At 44.1% G+C, this 18,137-nt stretch overlaps 1 protein-coding gene across 1 annotated transcript in view; it reads right to left on the reverse strand.

The window, feature by feature from the left end:
* PHYHIPL (phytanoyl-CoA 2-hydroxylase interacting protein like) overlaps positions 1 to 12,656 on the reverse strand; it is a 49,705-nt gene extending 37,049 nt beyond the window's left edge. The window contains exon 1 of the mRNA XM_035138044.2: positions 12,304 to 12,656. Within this exon, the coding sequence (XP_034993935.1) occupies positions 12,304 to 12,409 (106 nt within the window). The 5' untranslated portion in view covers positions 12,410 to 12,656. The remainder of the gene's footprint in view (positions 1 to 12,303) is intronic.
* Positions 12,657 to 18,137: the final 5,481 nt, after the last annotated feature.

Genomic DNA, 18,137 nt, shown 5'->3' on the forward strand with positions numbered 1-18,137 from the left:
AATACTGATGCCTTGAAGGCATTCAAAGAGAGCACCACCAACAAAGTGGCAGAGCCCCACTTACAATCTGAAGTGGTACATTCCAATCTCTCTCCTAAAGATTTTACCACCTCGTTTTACTGCAAGTACAGAACAGAACACATTCAGCAGAAGAGAAGTGAATAACCTTCCTAGTATGATCTGGCAGAGCTTGAAGAGTGCCAGGGAGGCATTGCAGAGTCACAAGGGAAGGGATGGTTCCCGTGGCAGAGGAGCGAGGCGAAAGAAGGGCAAGCCATCATCAGGGAGGGATAATAAAGAAGTCGAGTGAAGAAAGAGGCCATTGTGCACAGAGTCCCTTCACTGTATCTACAAGCTAGGCAGGTCTACATAAAGAAGCATGATATCCATGCTCCCCTCCCAAATACTTCTCCCATTGTTGATTTTAGCTGGGTCAGGAGGCAGAGGCCCCACAGCACTGCCAGCCTACCTTATCAATACAAGGCTAATGATTGCCTGTACAATTTTTGGAGGCTTATCAAGTCTATAAGAAATCAGGGCCAAAATACACGTGGTACTGTGTCTTTAAATGTGATTCAACTTAAATCACAAAAGAAAAAAGGAAAATGGAGTCTATGAACAGTCCCAACATCTTCAACAACAGGGTGCAGGAAGAGACTGCAAAGAGGGCCGATTGCCGTTCCAGGTGGAGCTCCTTCACCATGCCCTGAATCTGTTTGTAACAGGGATGGGGAATGTCAGCCCCAGGGGGCAAATGCCATCATCTCTATCTGCCCCTTGGCACTATGCCTATGCCCCATCCACTCTCCAGCCCTGCTTTGCATCCTCCTTGAGTGCTTTTGCCTAGCTGGAATATATTCCTTGACTTGGATAATGCTTGTTGCTTGCCAGGAGGGAGCAAAGAGGAGGGTGCCCAAGTGTGAAGAAACTAGCTTACCAGACAAAGACAAAACTTACATTAGTTCCTCTGCCCACTTTTGCCTCTAGCCCCACACAGCATTGGAATGTGGCCCCCAAAAGGCTGCCTAAAATGGAATGTGGCCCTAAGGGTGAAAAGGGTTCCCTTATCCCTCGTTTTACCTTGGTCTGCTTTCCTTTCCTTTTCTTTGGCCACCTCTTTTCTGAAACCCAGTTCTTATTCCAAATTCCACCTGGCCTAGCTTACCTCTTCCCTGCCATAACCTGGTTTCCATGTCCTGCCTGCTGAGGCCTGGTCTAGCTATGCCATCCTATCCTGACCGGTGAGCAGCTTTTAAGATTCAACCCTAATTAGTATGGAAATTTGCTTTCTTAGGAAAGGCATAATCCAATTATCAAATAATAGCAAAATATTAAGAGAGCAATGAGATTAGACAATGTTCTTCATCTAGAAAAAAACCAAGAGGACAGAAACATGGAGTGTTTATATATACACCGTGTTTCTCCAAAAATAAGACACCATCTTATATTTATTTTTCCTCAAAAAACAACAACTATGGCTTATTTTCAGGGGGTGCCTTATTTTTTTAAATTAAGTATGGTATAGTTTAACCTACAAGGTTAAACTGTCTATCACTATGGCTTATTTTCGGGGTATGGCTTATATTCCTTGAATGCTTAAAAAATCCTGCTATGGCTTATTTTATGGCTACGTCTTATTCTCGGAGAAACAGGATATATATATATATATATACACACACACACACACACACACACACACACACACACACACACACACACACATGAATATTCTAGCAAAACATAACTCACCCACTCCCAATTTGAGGGACAATTGTCAAGGTTCGCCAATGTCTTCAGCATTATTTTTTTAAAGTCTGATTATTGTTTTCTAAACTACCTATGCAAAAACAGTACCTGCATTCAAGCGTGGACAGAGGCGAGAACACTTTGGGATAACAATAAAACTAAAATTGATTCCACCACAATGGAAATTGATTCCATTACCAACACCACAATGTGTTATAACCAACTGAAAGAAATATTTTCAAGGTCAGACAAGGGATGTGACAATGCAAACATAGCATCAAAGCTTTCGAAGGGAAACTTTGGTTAAGGCTCTCTTCTTCTCTCTCCGTTACAACTGGAAACTTTTCACAATACTAACAGGGCATTATATTTGGTTCCATTTCTGAAACATAAAATGAAAGATACAAATCGCCACACAGTAAGAATTCGTGATGGTGGTCATGATGGGATGCAGTCCAGCTGAATAAAATCCACCTTTGTGTACCACACCGTTCATAGGTGGTTATATACATATATGTAGTTGGTGTACCATAGTAACTAGGGGTGCAGACTATTAAGTCCCCAAATCAAATCTTACCTCTGCTATTAGCACACTAGAAAATCTCAGAGAACCCAATACTGCTCAGTCTCAGTCCAAACCCATTTTATCCCCAATGTGAACATAAATCAGTAGCTCTGATGTTAGTAATGTACTAGGTATGTTCAGAATTAGCCAGGCGCCAGGCACATTTTGCAACTATCAACCACTTGTTTTACGCCTTATCAAAAATGCTTAAAATGGAATTGGAAGTCCAAATATAGCTCATACGAACTTTTCGTTACCTAGTTCTACCTTAATCTGCTGGGGCAAACTTCAGTTAAAGTTGCTGATTATTTACTGTATCTATAGCTTACCCCATCCTTCTTCCAAGGAATCCAGAGCAATGCACGTGGGGTTGCTCTGCTTTACGGTAGCAACCCCATGAGACAAGTTAAGCAGAGAGACAGTGACAAGCCCATTGCTACCCAGTGAAGGTCCTGACTGTCTGGAGATGTTAACCAAGGACTCCTTGACCCTAGAACAACATGCAATCAATTCCCATTCATTTGGGTTCTCTTTCAGAGATAGCCCCTTCCCATTTAGCTGCACAGTGATGTTGTGGTTATCCAGGACCGGTTCCAAAGTAGGAGAAAAGTACATGCAAAACGGGAACTTTGCTTTCCAAGTGGTTTGTCTCTGTGGTAGTAAAAACAGGCAACAAAGCCACAACTGCACACACAAGTCCCCCCCCCCCCGTTGACACATATGCAGATTTTGGCTTAACTTCCTCCCCCTGCATTGCTACTTCTCCTTAAATAGGTAGCCCAGTGCATCTACCAAAAAAGAAAAGAAAAGAAAAGACAGGGACAGAGAAATGGACACACGGTGCCCCCGCTGAAGCCTATTTTCAAGAAACCTGCAGATGGACATTAATGGCAAAGGGGGCAGAGAAATTAAAAGGAACAAGCGAAGGAGAAGAAAAATTACTCTGGATATGAAAAGCGAAGGCGAATTAATGAGGTAGGAAAAACCCAACAGCTGCGAGATTGTTCAAAGGAATAGAGAGGACATAGCAAGCCAAGACTATTAATGAGGAGAACCAGAAACCAGAAAGGGTGAGTGGCGGTGAACTGTCAAGGTCAGAGGCAGGCTACAACAGGAAAGAGTTAAAAACAGGCATCTGTTGCACACCAAGACCCTTCCTAGGTACTGCCTTGTTTTGAAAGTAGCAAATAGCTACAAAAAGTGCCATCATATAAAGTAACAAAACTCCATAGATTCCATTCTGCAGCTAAGAGTTCCACAAGCCAAGCATATACCATGTCACAACACACAGAATTTTATTGCATTAGCCGGTTGGCCATAGCACATAACACATAAAACATTTTTTAAAAACAAACAAACAACTAGCGGTAACCTAGTAACATTCTCCAATGGACAAAACACACATATACCATGTCCCTTTGGGCCACCCTGAGCCTATGCCAACTGGATTCACTGGTTGTCCCCCAAGCTCTCATTTTTAACTATGGGACAAACATGTGACAAGACTTGGTTAAATTCACAGGCTACTCCATAAATGTGATTTATTTCCAGTTAAGATCACAGCTGTCAACCCTCCCGTTTTTTTGCAGGAAACCCCCTTATTTCAATCCGTTTCCTGCTGCTATCCCGGATTTCAAAGCAGCTCCTCTCCCTCCGTGCTGGCCAGGGAGGCTCCACTTGGTGCCCCCCCCCACGAGCGAGCAAGCAGCCAGCCGCCGCCCAGTAAAACGCCTTGCTCGGTGGCTGGCTGCTCACTCACTTGCCGAGTGCTGCCAAAAATCACCTCTGCGCATGCCCAGGCATGTGCAGAACCGATTTCCGGTGCCGCTCTGCCCATGTCTGGGCACCGGAAATCGCTTCTGCGCAGCCCGGCACCAGAAGTCGCTTCTGCGTATGTCCAGGCATGCGCAGAAGCGACTTCCGGTGCTGCGCCGCTGGGTGAGGCTGCTGATCCCTTATTTTCCAATCCGTAAGTTGACAGCTATGGTTAAGATGAGGTGAGTGATAAGCAAAAGACTTGTTGAAATGTGTGCAGTTGTGGAGAAGGGTTGAACTTACTGGTAAAAGTGCCTTCTTTTGTGTGTGAAAGGTCCCAGATTCAATCTCCGACATCTCCAGGTAGGGATGGAAGAAACTCCCTCTTGAAACCCTGGAGAAGTACTGCTAGTCATTGTAGAGACACTGCTGAGTTAGATGGTGAGGTTGAACAGTAATAATAGCCTGCTCTTCATTGAATATTTTCAATCCCAGTGTGAGGAGCAAAGTAATAAAAATAAACAGAGACAAATCAAAGCATCTGGACCAATGCAGCATCCTAATGAGCACAGTCCACTCCATGCATATTGTAAGGGTTGTCCAGCACTTGACAACCCCTACTTTTGCTACTGGAAGCTACCTGGAAGATGGACCATACCAGCGTTCGAAATTGGCCAGGCACCAGGTGCATTTTGCACCTCGCCAATGGCCACTTGTGACCAAGTGAAGATGCCTGGGTGCCAGGATGGTGCCTGACATCTCCACCATCTGGAGGTGCATACCTGGGGATAGTTGGATCTTGACTGTTTTCATACGCTAGCCACACATCCTGTACAATTCTGTTAGATTTCAAATGTACAATCAGAATAAATTTCAGGAACCAAAAAGTTGTACTTAAAAATATGGCTTTTGAGCAGCTAGGCATTCTGTTTTGGTGATGGTAACCCTGGTTTAAGGAGCCATTTGGCGCCTAACATATATACCTGGGTTTCTAACACTGGACCATACATGGGTCCTAAGTTAGGCATAGGTCTGAAGGTTATAAAGCTGAAAAAGGCAGCCTCAAGTAGTACTGGTCTCTCACAGAAACAACAGCAACCTTATGAATAAATTGATGACCATAAGCAGTTGAAGTGTGACATAGATTGAGGGATTTGTGGTTCTTTTTTCATATATACTTTTTGTAAAAGGTCCTCTCGGTAAAATGATTGGTCACCCTCCTTCTTGCCACAACGTCTTGTTTGTTGTGGGAACACTGGCACATGGGAGTGAACAAAGGACCATGGCAAATTTAAGGGATTCAAGCAGGGACAGGTGTTCAGCGAGGTACCCCAGATGCAGGGGATAGATACAAATGCAATTAAAGGCTTGATTAATGATCCAGAAGAGTGAAAACACATACTGGTGAATTCACCAATGATGTAAAATGAGAACTGGTAGTCGCAATGAGCGAGTTAACTGGGTATTTCATACAAATGAGGTTTTTTTTTTTTAAACTACACCTCTCAAAGAGGTAGAAGAATGAATGCTGAACCATTCAGAAATGGTCTAACAGAAACACACATACACAATGGAAAGGCAAGACACAGAAAAAGCTGCCTGTTAGGAAATAGCATGACTTTCCCCTCCCATGCTTTCCTTGTGAAACTGTGGTGAATTCTTCTTTCATAGCTGAGTACTCCATTTATAAAGAAAGCTCCACTGGGAGACTGAGTGCTAAGCAGAGACAGTCCTCAGTGGACTATATTCAAGTGCCTAATGAAGAATACTTCTGGACACAATTTGATGCAACACTGGAGCTGAGATAGGACATCCTAATGATTACTCTGCTTCCCAGCTAATCGTGGCCTCAGAAGCAGCTGTCAGCATGAAATGCAATAATACAACGTATGTTAAGGCAAACTGGATAAACAACACAAAGGCATATAATACCATCCATGCAATTAGAAAGCAAACAACAAATGGCTGTTTTTTAAAAGGGAAGGGATACTGCTCAAGGAAGAGCAATAGAAATTGCCTGGGACGGGAGACATAACTGATGCTCAAGAAAAAATTAGAATACACATTATTGCATATTACAAAACAACAACAACAACAACTGTTCATGTGGTGGACAGACAATTAGAAACACTTGAAGGATATAAGCAAAAGAATTAAGGGGGGTATTAGTAAAGTCAAAGGGAACATGGCATTTTTAGAATGTGAGAAGTAGGGACAAAGAAGAATATTCTGAATTACTGTTCTGGAAAGATGTTGCTACTAAGCTACATGAAGGCATGGGGTGGACCTCTTCCTCTAGAGCTTCACATCTCTTACCTAGGTACCATTTGTACCCTCTTCACACAGTACCCAGTTAATGGAATTCACTTCCCCAAGATCTGAGAACAGCCACAAGTTTAGATGGCATTGAAGAGGGAACAGATTTGTTTGTCCTCCTTGATTTTGCCTATCTACTGCTATTAGCCATGTAGGTAAATGGAGCCTGCCATGTTCCGACACAGTATACCTTCTGACTACCAGGTGGGGAACAGCATCTGGGGAACTGCTATACCTTCAGGCCCTGCTTGTGGGCTCTCTTGGAAGTATGGGGGAGGGTCACTGCAGGAAATCCAAATGCTGCACTAGAAAAACACACTGTTGCAGCAGGACTCAAACTAAGCACTGGTTTTCAGATTAAGTTTAAAAGCTGTGCCTACACAGGCGCTAGACTGGTGTGTGTGTGTGTGTGTGTGTGTGTGTGTGTGTGTGTGTGTGTGTAATTCCATATGGCAATCACAATCCTAACAGTGTTCTTTTATTTTCTATGAACATTAAAAATGTTGATGATGCACCAGAAATGTGATCGTGCCATTTCAGGAGGTGCCTATTATGAATTTAAAGGAAAGATGACACTAGAGTCATTTATGCCTGTGGAAAAGAGCGATTAGGAGACTGAATAGATTTTGTACCTTCACAATATGACCAAGTTGCAGTCTGGATCCCCTTTTGCAAAATGTGTAATGCTATTTATTATTAATATTTTAATATCACTTTCTCAATTCACAATTATTATTATTTTTTGCTTAAAGATCATATTATATTGTTCCCCCACCTCCACAATTATTTAACTGTAAGTCAGATCCAGGTATTTGAAGACAGACAAATAGGCATGAACCTAATCCAGGAATATGCATTTCAACATGATACAACAAACAAAATGTTTAAGCAGATATAAAATAACCAGTGGATATTGAAAATGAATGAATATTTATAGTTTGCATACATCTAAATACCTATAAATTGGGGTTTGGGGTGGTAAAATGGAATGAAAACATTTTAGATTAGATCCACCAAGACAACAAAGAATATTCCAGCAATCTGCTGCCATTGTTAACCTGCATAAACAGCAGCAAGAGAAAAATGGCTGGGAATTGCCTTCTTTCTCCCCCCCCCCCGCCCCCTGCCCCACCCCCATTTCACTGCTTCCCTGTGTGACTATGTTACCAATAAATTGGTTACAAAAGAGGGAAGATATTGTAAGCATACCAACAACAATGTGGGATGAGAAAAAATATATTGCTTTATTTTTCCATGGGAAAATTTCCATTTCCTAAGTTTGTTGATAAAAATGAATGGATGCCAGTTGTAAACACAGTATTAAACAATCTTGGCAGATACAAAGTGTTTAGCTCCATTTACTACCGGTAAACACAAGTAAAATAAACATGGTACATTAGATCACTAGATAACCCTCAGAATGCACTGGACATGTTTCTAATTCGATCCCCCCCCCTCCGAAAACTCACATCACTGAATACTATGCATCCCATTCTATCATCAAGGTGAATAGGGAACTCCATCTGCACATCCAGTCGCCACAGCGACAAGGGAGCCCTGAATTAGATTTTAAAAGGCTACTGCATTCCCTATTACAACTTACAATTTGCAGAGAGGATCTGCTGAAAATACTCTAGAAGGAGACTTGATTGGATGATCTAGGATTGCTCTTAAATAGCGACCCCAACTTTATGGAACAACTTGAACAGGGAGGTCAGTTTGAGCAGATACCTGCAGGCCTTTAAGTGCTATTGTAAAATGTTTCTATTATTATTATCATCAAAGAATGCCCTCTCCCAGGCTGACACACACACACACACACACACACACACACACACACACACACACACAAGCTTGTGAGGGCACTGGAACTACCAAGAGGCCCCAAGGAGACAGTCTTTCAGATATTTAAAGCCTCTGTCATTTACACTGGCCTGAGCACTCTAAGTTAAGCCTCAACATGAGCTGTGGACCAGAGCAGCTATCTTGAAACAGGAGTTTGTATTTTTTAAAAGAAGGTTGAAAGATGTTATAATGTCTATATGGGTTGATGTTTCACTGCATCTGTTTGTTGATTTTGGCACTTAATAAATATTTCGTTTTTATTTAATTTGATTAATATGGATGTGGACCACCTGAAGAACATTTTGATAGGAAAATGGAGTCCTACTCTATCTACAGAAAGAGTCTGCATATCTCTGGAATAATCATATTTCTTTCCGTCTGGAATGTATTAGTATTCTAGATTCTCGGTTCGGCCTTCAGGGTGGCAACACAGTTGGAAAAGTGAGAAATGGAAAATAAATGCATGTCACATCATAAATGTCTTGTTGTTATCAACAGGTAGACTATTTTCTTTCAAACGTCTAATATTAGGATCCTGACATCTCACGTTTTCTATACATCGGGTCTAGAGGGTAACCAAGCAAGCAACTTTTCAAATCAAATAAACTTTCAAATGAGATTGTAGAAGAACTGAGCTGTTCTAAATTTATAGAGCTAACATCTCCATTACACAGCAGTAGGTTAAAATACTACGGAATATAATGTTTGTTATTCCGTGTGTTCCTTTATCCTTTTCACATTCAGATGCACATCATTGTCAGTGGCCATCATTAAGTGCTTGTCTCATTAGAGTCACCTTGAGCAAGTTAAAAGAAAGCCAATTCCAAACAGCTATTTTCTCAACACGAAAACAAAACAGTAACATGGACTGCAACAATGTACTTGGTGATTTCAGTGAGGTTCGCACACATCAAATGGGCCTACAGCCATAAAATGAAAACATTAGTCAGTTTAAACCATCGGTCAGCTGGGGAAGAGTTGAACACCCAGTGATTTCAAAGAGACGAGAACTGCAAAGATCATATTCAAGTCTCCCTTACAATTGGTGCTGTGAAATAGCCATTCATTTCAGTAGAGTTTTCACAAGAGCCCTGCCCATGAGCTATCAAAATGCTCATTGTACAGCAACACCGCTTGATAGATTGCACCCCATGATGCTTTAGAAGAGATGCTATGTCATTTTTTATGGTGTTGCACTTAGAAGCAACTAATTATATGCTGCTCTCCTGGAAAGTTGGGTCCATTTATCCCATTTTGTCTTTCCATGTAGGTATTCTTGAGTCTTAAGTGCCACCTGTTGGAAGCAAAGTATGTTTCAAATGCACTTACCCACATCAGGTTCGGCACACTCGTGGTAAAATTTCTATGCATGAAGCCTGCACATGTTTCTGTCTGCCTGTAATATTTGGAATAATGCCCTACCTCGAAAGGCAATGGGATTAATGAGCCTTGCACTGGCAGAGTTCTTTTTAAGGATCACAGCCATCAGAGTTTAGTATGTATGAGGATTAGCTAGGCACGAAATCTATTGTGGGGAGGAACTGGCATTTCCCCAATATCTTTTTTTTTTTGAGCCAGCTTTTCTTTTTCTTAAAGATCAGGAGGAAACAAAATCACACTAAAAAGTGTAACCCTGCTTCATTGTACACAACAATCAATTAGCAGACTGCTACAATTAACTTTGCAAGCTTCACTACACTTTGAGACAAGCAAAAACGGCAGAGAACTACGTGAGCCTTCCATTTACCCCCATCTCAAAATATCTGCTGTTACCAAACACAGCTATGACTAATATATATACTGGTCACGTTTGTGGCTTGTCATGGTTTATCGTGAATGAGCAGTGTGCTGATGAATGCTGCCTACTCACTCTCACTTCACCCCTCCCTCTGACGCAAATAGAAGATACAAACTAGGAAGCCACAATTAAGCTTGGCTTTCTGTGACATCCCAGCCCAGGATCCTTGACAAGACAGAGGTTCATAAGTAAACAACAAGCCATGGTTTGAAACTGAATTAAAACTGACTATGGCTTCTTGGTTTGTTTTCCACCCACATCAGAGGAACAGCAAAGTGGGAATGATGCACCAGTGTGAGGCTTGTTCACAATAAACTATGGTAAGCCAGCAACCCTAGCTTATTGGGATGCACGAATGCAACCACTGTTAAATATTTTGTGGAAATGACATAGTTAAATCAATTTAAGGCAATTATGCTACTGTATCTATTAAATGAAAGCTAGTATTGCTTTGTTGCTGCCCACACCAACACAGGAACATTTCCCTTAACATGGGTTTTCATGCCATTGTACTTGTAACCCAAAATATAATCCTTGAAATCTGCATGGCAATTGTGGGAACTCAAGTAGAAATGGAAATGGCTCATTATACTCACACTCCTGAACACAATGTTAAAACTAAAACTTGACAAATATTCAGCTTCAGAATGGTTAAGCCTGGTGCTAAAAAGGCCCATTATAACCAAGCTTTTAGGGTATATAGCAAATTTGTTGCGCTACTTGATTTGCAGTCCTGAACCAACTTTACAGTACTTCAACTGGCACAAATGGGACTACTCAATAATAACTTGCTTGCAGATGCATCCAAAATAATATGTGTAGACAGAAGAAATATAACATTAAACCACCAAATGTTCAGAGTACTAAAACCTTGTGGTATAGTTCATTGCCATATAAGCCATATTTTTCTACTTTTAAGCTAGGAGATACTATTTAAAATAATTTTAAGTTGTTTTGAATTACTAGATGTTGAACAATGTAAGGTAGGCAAATGAATACAAAATTAAATTGTGTTCTGTAAATTAACTCTAGGGTATTACTTTCTGAACACAGGTTATTCTGCTGTTTAGCACAGTGCTTCTACAATGAAGTGAGACATAATTGTATAGAATTAATGTTAAACACACTCCTAATTGCTAATCTTCAGTGTGGTACATCAGTATGTAAATTGGTTGTTCCCTGTTCTTTATTACACAGCCTTACAAATGCCTGGGTTTCTGCTGCTCAAACAACCCTTTTGCACTCTGCCTAACAGATTAAGTTTTGTTATTAGTTTTAACCATGCCACTTAGCAGAATACGTATGCATTAACAAGCCAACACTGTCACATTTCCTTGCTTTTAAGATTTTCTCGCTATGACTACTCCCTTATTCCCTCCGTATCAAAATTTCTAACTGCTGGAGTACGGAACAAAGGATTTAACATTAGCACACAAAATCGCTTGCATCAGTCTAGAATTCTGCATTAGATCAGACTCCACCAAGCGAACTTCCGCCACAGTCCAGAAAAGAGGCTGCAACTGTCCATGGTGCTGAAACATACAAACCTCTCATTTTCTCTTTTCCGTTACCAAACCCCGTACTACCGCCACAAAGCCTGGCGTTTTTGCACCCCTCAGGTGGCATTTATGTTGAATTACTACGCCTGTGCGATTTGACAAGTTTCTTCATTAGTAAAATAAATAAGAGAGAGCTAAGAACATACGACCCCCTCACCCCCCACTCTAATAATAATTCAGGACGCCACAATCGGGTTCGTGTCTGGAGTTCGAGATCATGGCTTTGCAAGAAGTGATCATCCCAATCGGACTCGGAGTGGCTGTGCGCGTGAAAATGCATGCCTAAACACGCGTTTCTCAGAGCCGGAAATGTTAATTAACGTTTGAATGCAGCTGCTGCTCCTTTCCAATTCTCGAAACAGGCAAGCACTCTGCAAGGCGTAGAACTACCCCCCCCCCACCTTATAGAGGGGTTTCCCTCTATAAAGGTGCGACCCCTCCTTTTTAAAAAAAACAAATAACTGTTCTTTTGTTCTTAAATGCCAGGGATGGAGGGGGACATTTACATCTAACCCCGCGCAAGATTGGATGGGGGGGGGGCGGCGGCTGGAGAGGGTAGATGGGGTGGCAACAAAGAGCCATACGCGGGGGGGGGATTAATTTCGCATTAGCAAGCCCGATGGGGGTGGGGCGAGGCGGCGGCAGCAAGAGCACGGGCCGCTTTGCGCTGAGATGAGCTCCCCCTCCCTACCCAACCAAGCCCCGCACCTTCCACTCACCGTCCCTATCGCAGAGCTGGATCGCCTCCAAGCTGAGGTTCTTGATGACATCCTCGCAGGGGCTGCTCGGGCTGCTCATATGGTGATCCAGGCGAGGCACCTCCATTGTTTCCCGCGCCCCCCACCCTCCTACTTCTTGCCTTTCGGGTTTATTGCTCTTTTACCCTCTTCCCTTTTCCCCCCTTTGAAACAGGGGGCTGTCAGGGGATGGGGGGGAAAAGCGAGCGCTGGAAAGGAGGAGGGGGGCGCACGCTTTGCGATCAGCGGCGACGGCAGCAGCTACTCTCTCTTGGTGCGCCTTCTCCCTCCCTCCCTGTCTGTCTCCGTCTCTCCAGGCTGGCTGCGAAACTGCGGGGTGCAGCAGGGGCGTGCGCGCTCTCGCGCTCTCTCTCTCCCTTCCCTCCCCGGGACTGGCTGGCAGGCGGGCGGCGGGCGCGGATTGGAAGGCAGGCGCGCGCGGCGGACGGGGGGGGGGAGAAAGCGAGAGCCGGCTGCCTGTCCCTGCAATGGAGCCGAGAGCAAGGGAGGAGAGGGGGGAGGGGGGAGAGACGCCGCTCGCGCTCGGCACGCCTGAGCCTGGCGGAGCGAGCGGGGGGGGGGCGGTAAGCTGGCCCTTTAAAGGGGCCGCGCGCCACTCTTGCTGAGTCAAGGCTGGCGCTTGCACCGACATCATGATCTCTCTCTCCCACCCCTCCCCACCCCGGTGCATGTAACGCAATGCACTGCGTTGCCTGCAGGCAGCTTTCCCCCTCTCCCAGAGGAGGGAGGGGGAGCTGCGACGGCGGGCGCCTCAAGTCTCCCCGTCGCTCCTTATGTAATGGGTTTATCAGGGAATTAAAAGCAGCAGCAGGAGCTGCAAATAAAGTTCTAATTCCCCCAATGCGCGAGCACGCAGTTCCCGCCTTTTTCTGCGCCCAAGCAACGCTGCTCTTGGCGGGAAGAGCCGCTTGGCTCCTCCCCCTCAGTTATTTAGGCAAGCCAGTTCCTGAGCTGGGGGTGCGGTGCGGGGGAGGACAATGGGCCGCAGCACGTTTCGAATTATGTTCCCTATCGCTTGGTTAGGGAAAGCGTGCTGCCTTAAATAGCGATGTAGTTGTTCGACGTCAGCAATTCATCCTAGGTTTGGATAGGTATGTTGCTTTGATGTGAATAGCGTGGCTACGGAATCGATCTTCTTTTGATACGTATAAAAATAAAGCCATATGCCGAAATGAAAACAATACTTGAGAGATCTTGCAGACAAGGAAAAAATGGCCCTGGTTTTGGAGGAATGATCTGCATGCATTCCTTTTCTTATTTTTAACCCGCTTTGTTCCCCAGAGAGTGGTGCCTTGGCCTGGACTTCCTCTGTAGTCTTTCACGGGACACTTGCCAAGTGTCACCTTCACCTCCTCCCATTCTGCCACATTTTATACTCGAGGACAAATCACTTGAAGCCAGCTCACATATTACAAACTTCCTAGGGTCCTCATTTTGGCAGATTGCCTGTCCAAGCCAAGTTCGAAGAACCCTAAAAAGGGAGACCCTCAAAGTTGCCCATTGACAATAAGCACTTGACCAGACAGCAGACACAACAGCTACACTGTTATATTGAGGGGGATTGTGACTCTATTTAAATGGCAGTTATTGTTTCCAAGTGTGCATCACTATGTACAAGTTAGCATTTGCAGGATTTATACAGATCTGCTTTTCTTTTGTCCTCTCATTTGGTGATGTGTAAGTGCCCATCCTACTACCCTGCAACCTTTTCTTCTGCCCCACTCTTCATGAGAGAGAAAGCAACAGAATTTCAGTAAGTAATGAAATTCCATGGAGAAGAACCTCCCTCTGCATGGCTCTGAAGGCAAGTGCCTCCATGCATACTGATCACTTGATGGCTTTAATGTGCATCAGTTATTTTTCAAAATGTGAAATAGCCTTCACGGTGCTTCCATGAGGAGCTATCCAAAGGTCTGTAGGAATGCAGTCACGTGACAGAAATAATGTCTGATCTGGCATCACGCAAAGATAGGCACTCTGCTCACACAAATAGCTACCAGGAAGCAGCTGCAGTATCTGGTGTTGTTACTGGCCAGGTGTTGCCTTCCTCATAAGGCTGCATTCTGTATTTCTAGGCTGGTTCCATGTAGGAAACCACCTTCTTCCAAGCCTTTAGGCTAAATAAACCATCTATGTGTGGGGAGGGGTATTGTTTTGTTATTATGTACTTTTGCGTTTTTATACTGCAAACCGCCCTGTGATGCTCAGATGAAGGGCGGTATATAAATTTAATTAATAATCATAATATAAAAAGCAGCAGACCTGTGAATCAGTCCTGAGAAAAAAAAGATACTGAGCGATGCATTATAAAGTTAAGTGCAAAGAAGCATCGTTTGACGCCAGTGCAAAAAGAAAAAGCCAAGATGCAGAAAACTAAAGAAAACCCCCAGAGGCAATTTAATGACCTATCCAAGAAACATTGCAAAAATGACAACAAATACATCAATTTCAAATCAAAAGAGTGTATGACTGACTGTGATTTTCATATCAAAATCTAGTTTCCAAGGGTGTAGTCCAGGGGTCAGCAAACTTTTTCAGCAGGGGGCCTGTCCACTGTCCCTCAGAGCTTGTGGGGGGCCGAACTATATTTTGAAAAAAAAAAAAGAATTCCTATGCCCCACAAATAACCCAGACATGGGCGTACCCAGGATTAAAACTAGGGGAGGCAAGGGGAGGGGCCAAGGCACGGAAGGGGAGGGGCCACAAAGTGGGCGGGAACAGCGAACTCGCGCTCCGCCGGGCTGTGCCCCTCCCTAGAAGCAGGGCTGGTGGGCAGAGGCGGAGCCCAGCCCAGCGGAGCGCGAGTTCAGCGTTCCCGCCCGCCGCGCCGCGCTCTCTGGTTCCCCGCCGCGCTTGGCCTTGCCAGAGGGCGCGACGGGGAGCTGGAGGGAGGGCGCAGCGCGGCGGGCGGGAACGGCGAACTCGCGCTCCGCCGGGCTGTGCCCCTCCCTAGAAGCAGGGCTGGTGGGCGGAGCCCAGCCCAGCGGAGCGGAGCGCGAGTTCGGCGTTCCCGCCCACTGCGCCGCGCTCCCTGGTTCCCCGCCGCGCTTGGCCTTGCCTGAGGGCGCGCCGGGGAGCTGGAGGGAGGGTGCGGCGTGGCGGGAATGGCGAACTCGCGCTCCGCCGGGCTGTGCTCCGCCTCTGCCCACCAGCCCTGCTTCTAGAGTAGGGCAGCTGCCCTAACTTGCCCCGTGGTGGGTACGCCCTTGAACCCAGAGATGCATTTTAAATAAAAGGACACATTCTACTCATGTAAAAACACCAGGCAGGCCCCACAAATAACCCAGAGATGCATTTTAAATAAAAGGACGCATTCTACTCATGTAAAAACATGCTGACTCCTGGACCGTCCGTGGGCCGGATTTAGAAGGCGATTAGGCCTTAGTTTGGGGACGTCTGGTGTAGTCTATGTATTTGGAGGCCACCATTGATGGTGAGTCATCGCAAACAGCCCAGCTCCAGCAGGGAAACCCCAGATGGAAGTTCCCTTTTAGGTTGGTCCTTAGGGGTCTGATGAAGGTGAAGGCACTACCCATGGGTGATTGGTTGTGGATGGGCTTGCTCCTAGCCTGGAGAAATGGCGTGTGTGTGTGTGTGTGTGTGTGTGTGTGTGTGTGTGTAATAAATAAATAAATAAATAAATAAATGAATGAATAAATAATAATTTGTTCTTTATACCCCGCCCATCTGGCAGGGTTTCCCCAGCCACTCTGAGCGGCTTCCAACAGAAATATTAGAATACACTAATTTCTTAAACATTAAAAGCTTCCCTAAAAAAGCTTCCCTGTAAGAGGGATACCGTAGCTATACTTCTAAGTGTTAAGTGGGATGCTGGGGGCCATGTCTATGCTGAGAACATTGGGGCAGATCATGAATGCATATCCAGTGTGATCAGTATTTTGCATTTTTATATTGTTTCGATTGATTGATTGTACTCTTTTTGTCTTTCTTTTGGATTAATACGCCGTTCTCTGCTTTGGGGTTGCCTTTGGAGAGTATATAAACAAACCCTAGCACAGCATAGTATGTTTCACTTGTTTTTTAACTTTATATTATTTTATTGCTGTAGCACTCCCTGAGACTATGTGGTAAAGGGTGGGTAATAAATCCTGTTAAAAAAACAACAACCCAAAGCAACACATAGTATGTTGTATACAGAAAGTTGGAAAATAAACTGCAAAGAGAGGCTGGGGGAATTCTTCTGTTCTTTTGTTGAAAACACAGCTTCATGTCTGCCCTGACCCACCCACCCACCTTGATTTGCTTTTGGGTGCAAATTGCTGATAGAATTTCATGAATGTCAATGAGGCTGAAAGAACAAGAGGAAAAGGTATAGAGAGAGCCACCACCAGAGAAATCCGACCAGAATTTACATTCACTCAGCTGCTGAACATATTTCAGCTTTTCTCCTGATTAAAAGCCAATAAATACAGATTAAAGATGACAAATTCTACAGTGCTGCATTGGCTTAGTGGGGTGATAACAGGATACGGGGATTCTCACCTCTAGGTCACTGGTTTAAATGCTGATCAGGGCTCAGTTGTGCCTAGAAGTGGCTACCAGCTGTCCAGCGAACACTTCTGAAATGAGTTGGTCTCGGTCCATTTCCTAGCAAATAGCAATTCACTTTCCAATAAACACATTTGGTGCCTTTTTTGCTAGCAGTCCCTCCCCAAGGACTGGAACCAGCTTGTGAGTTTTTGTTCTAAAAAATGAACATTTTTTAAATATCTTGCTCAGTATACCATTTGCTGACACCACCATAGAGGCTTCAGATGAAAATATTGTTTCACGCTCATCGCTTCGCCAAGAGGTACAAAGCTTTGGGGGCAGCCTTTTACACAAGGATCACTTTCCTTGTGAGGAGACAGTACTGGAGAGATTCATGGCACCTTTGTGATATGTTTATTTACAAATATTCAATGAGGAATACTCAGACAAATGGTGTTAGCAATGCTCAGATATTCTTCACTTTCTCCTTCCCTAGATACTGCAAAACCCAGCAAACTGTTTTGTTCCTGCCTACACAGATGGGTGTGTCCAATAACTACTAGCCGTCAGCCATCAGTAATCAAAGCAGTGAAAAGTCTACAAACATTGCCACCTCTAACTTGACACAGTGCAACAGAACTCCCATAACACCACATGGTTTTACTGAGTTGTATTAGGGCTCGGATTCTGACTGAATATCAAGACGGAAAGCAAAAAATGTCCAACACACTAAAAGCTAGAGCTGGAGAAGGGATAAAAGGGATCACATTTCCAGGAATGCTTCTAAGTGCCCCTCATTTAAGAAAAGGAGGAGAGGGGTTCTTTGTTCTTATTCCCTTCTTTATCTTCTCTCAGATTTTTGAATCATAAAACAAATTTGGAAAGGAGTAAACTGGAGTGAAAACTACAAGCCCTGTGAGTGAAAAGAAGGATGGGTCACAGACAAGATGCAACAATGAGCTACAGCCTAAGAGGACAGATAACGGAGTCAGTGGAGGAGGTGAAGAAACTAATAACTGAATGAAGCAATTGAAGCAGAGGATGTGTAGGTAAAAGTGGAAGGATGAATTTCATTTATTCATTGGCTGGCAGTGATTCATTACACTCTCAGTAAGGAGGAGTGAGGGAGGAAGAAATTAGGGGAGAAACAGGGCAATATCCCACATTCAAACTGTCTTTTTTATGTAAAGCATGCCATCATTGCTGCGTTGCTTTATCTTCCTATACCACTGGTTGTTCGAAATTCATACCAGTGGTATTTAACTTCATGGAAATTAGCCAAAATGTACAAAGGAGCCAAAGTA

The sequence above is a fragment of the Zootoca vivipara genome, chromosome 5 (assembly GCF_963506605.1).
Source record: "Zootoca vivipara chromosome 5, rZooViv1.1, whole genome shotgun sequence".
Classification (NCBI taxonomy): Eukaryota; Metazoa; Chordata; class Lepidosauria; order Squamata; family Lacertidae; genus Zootoca; species Zootoca vivipara.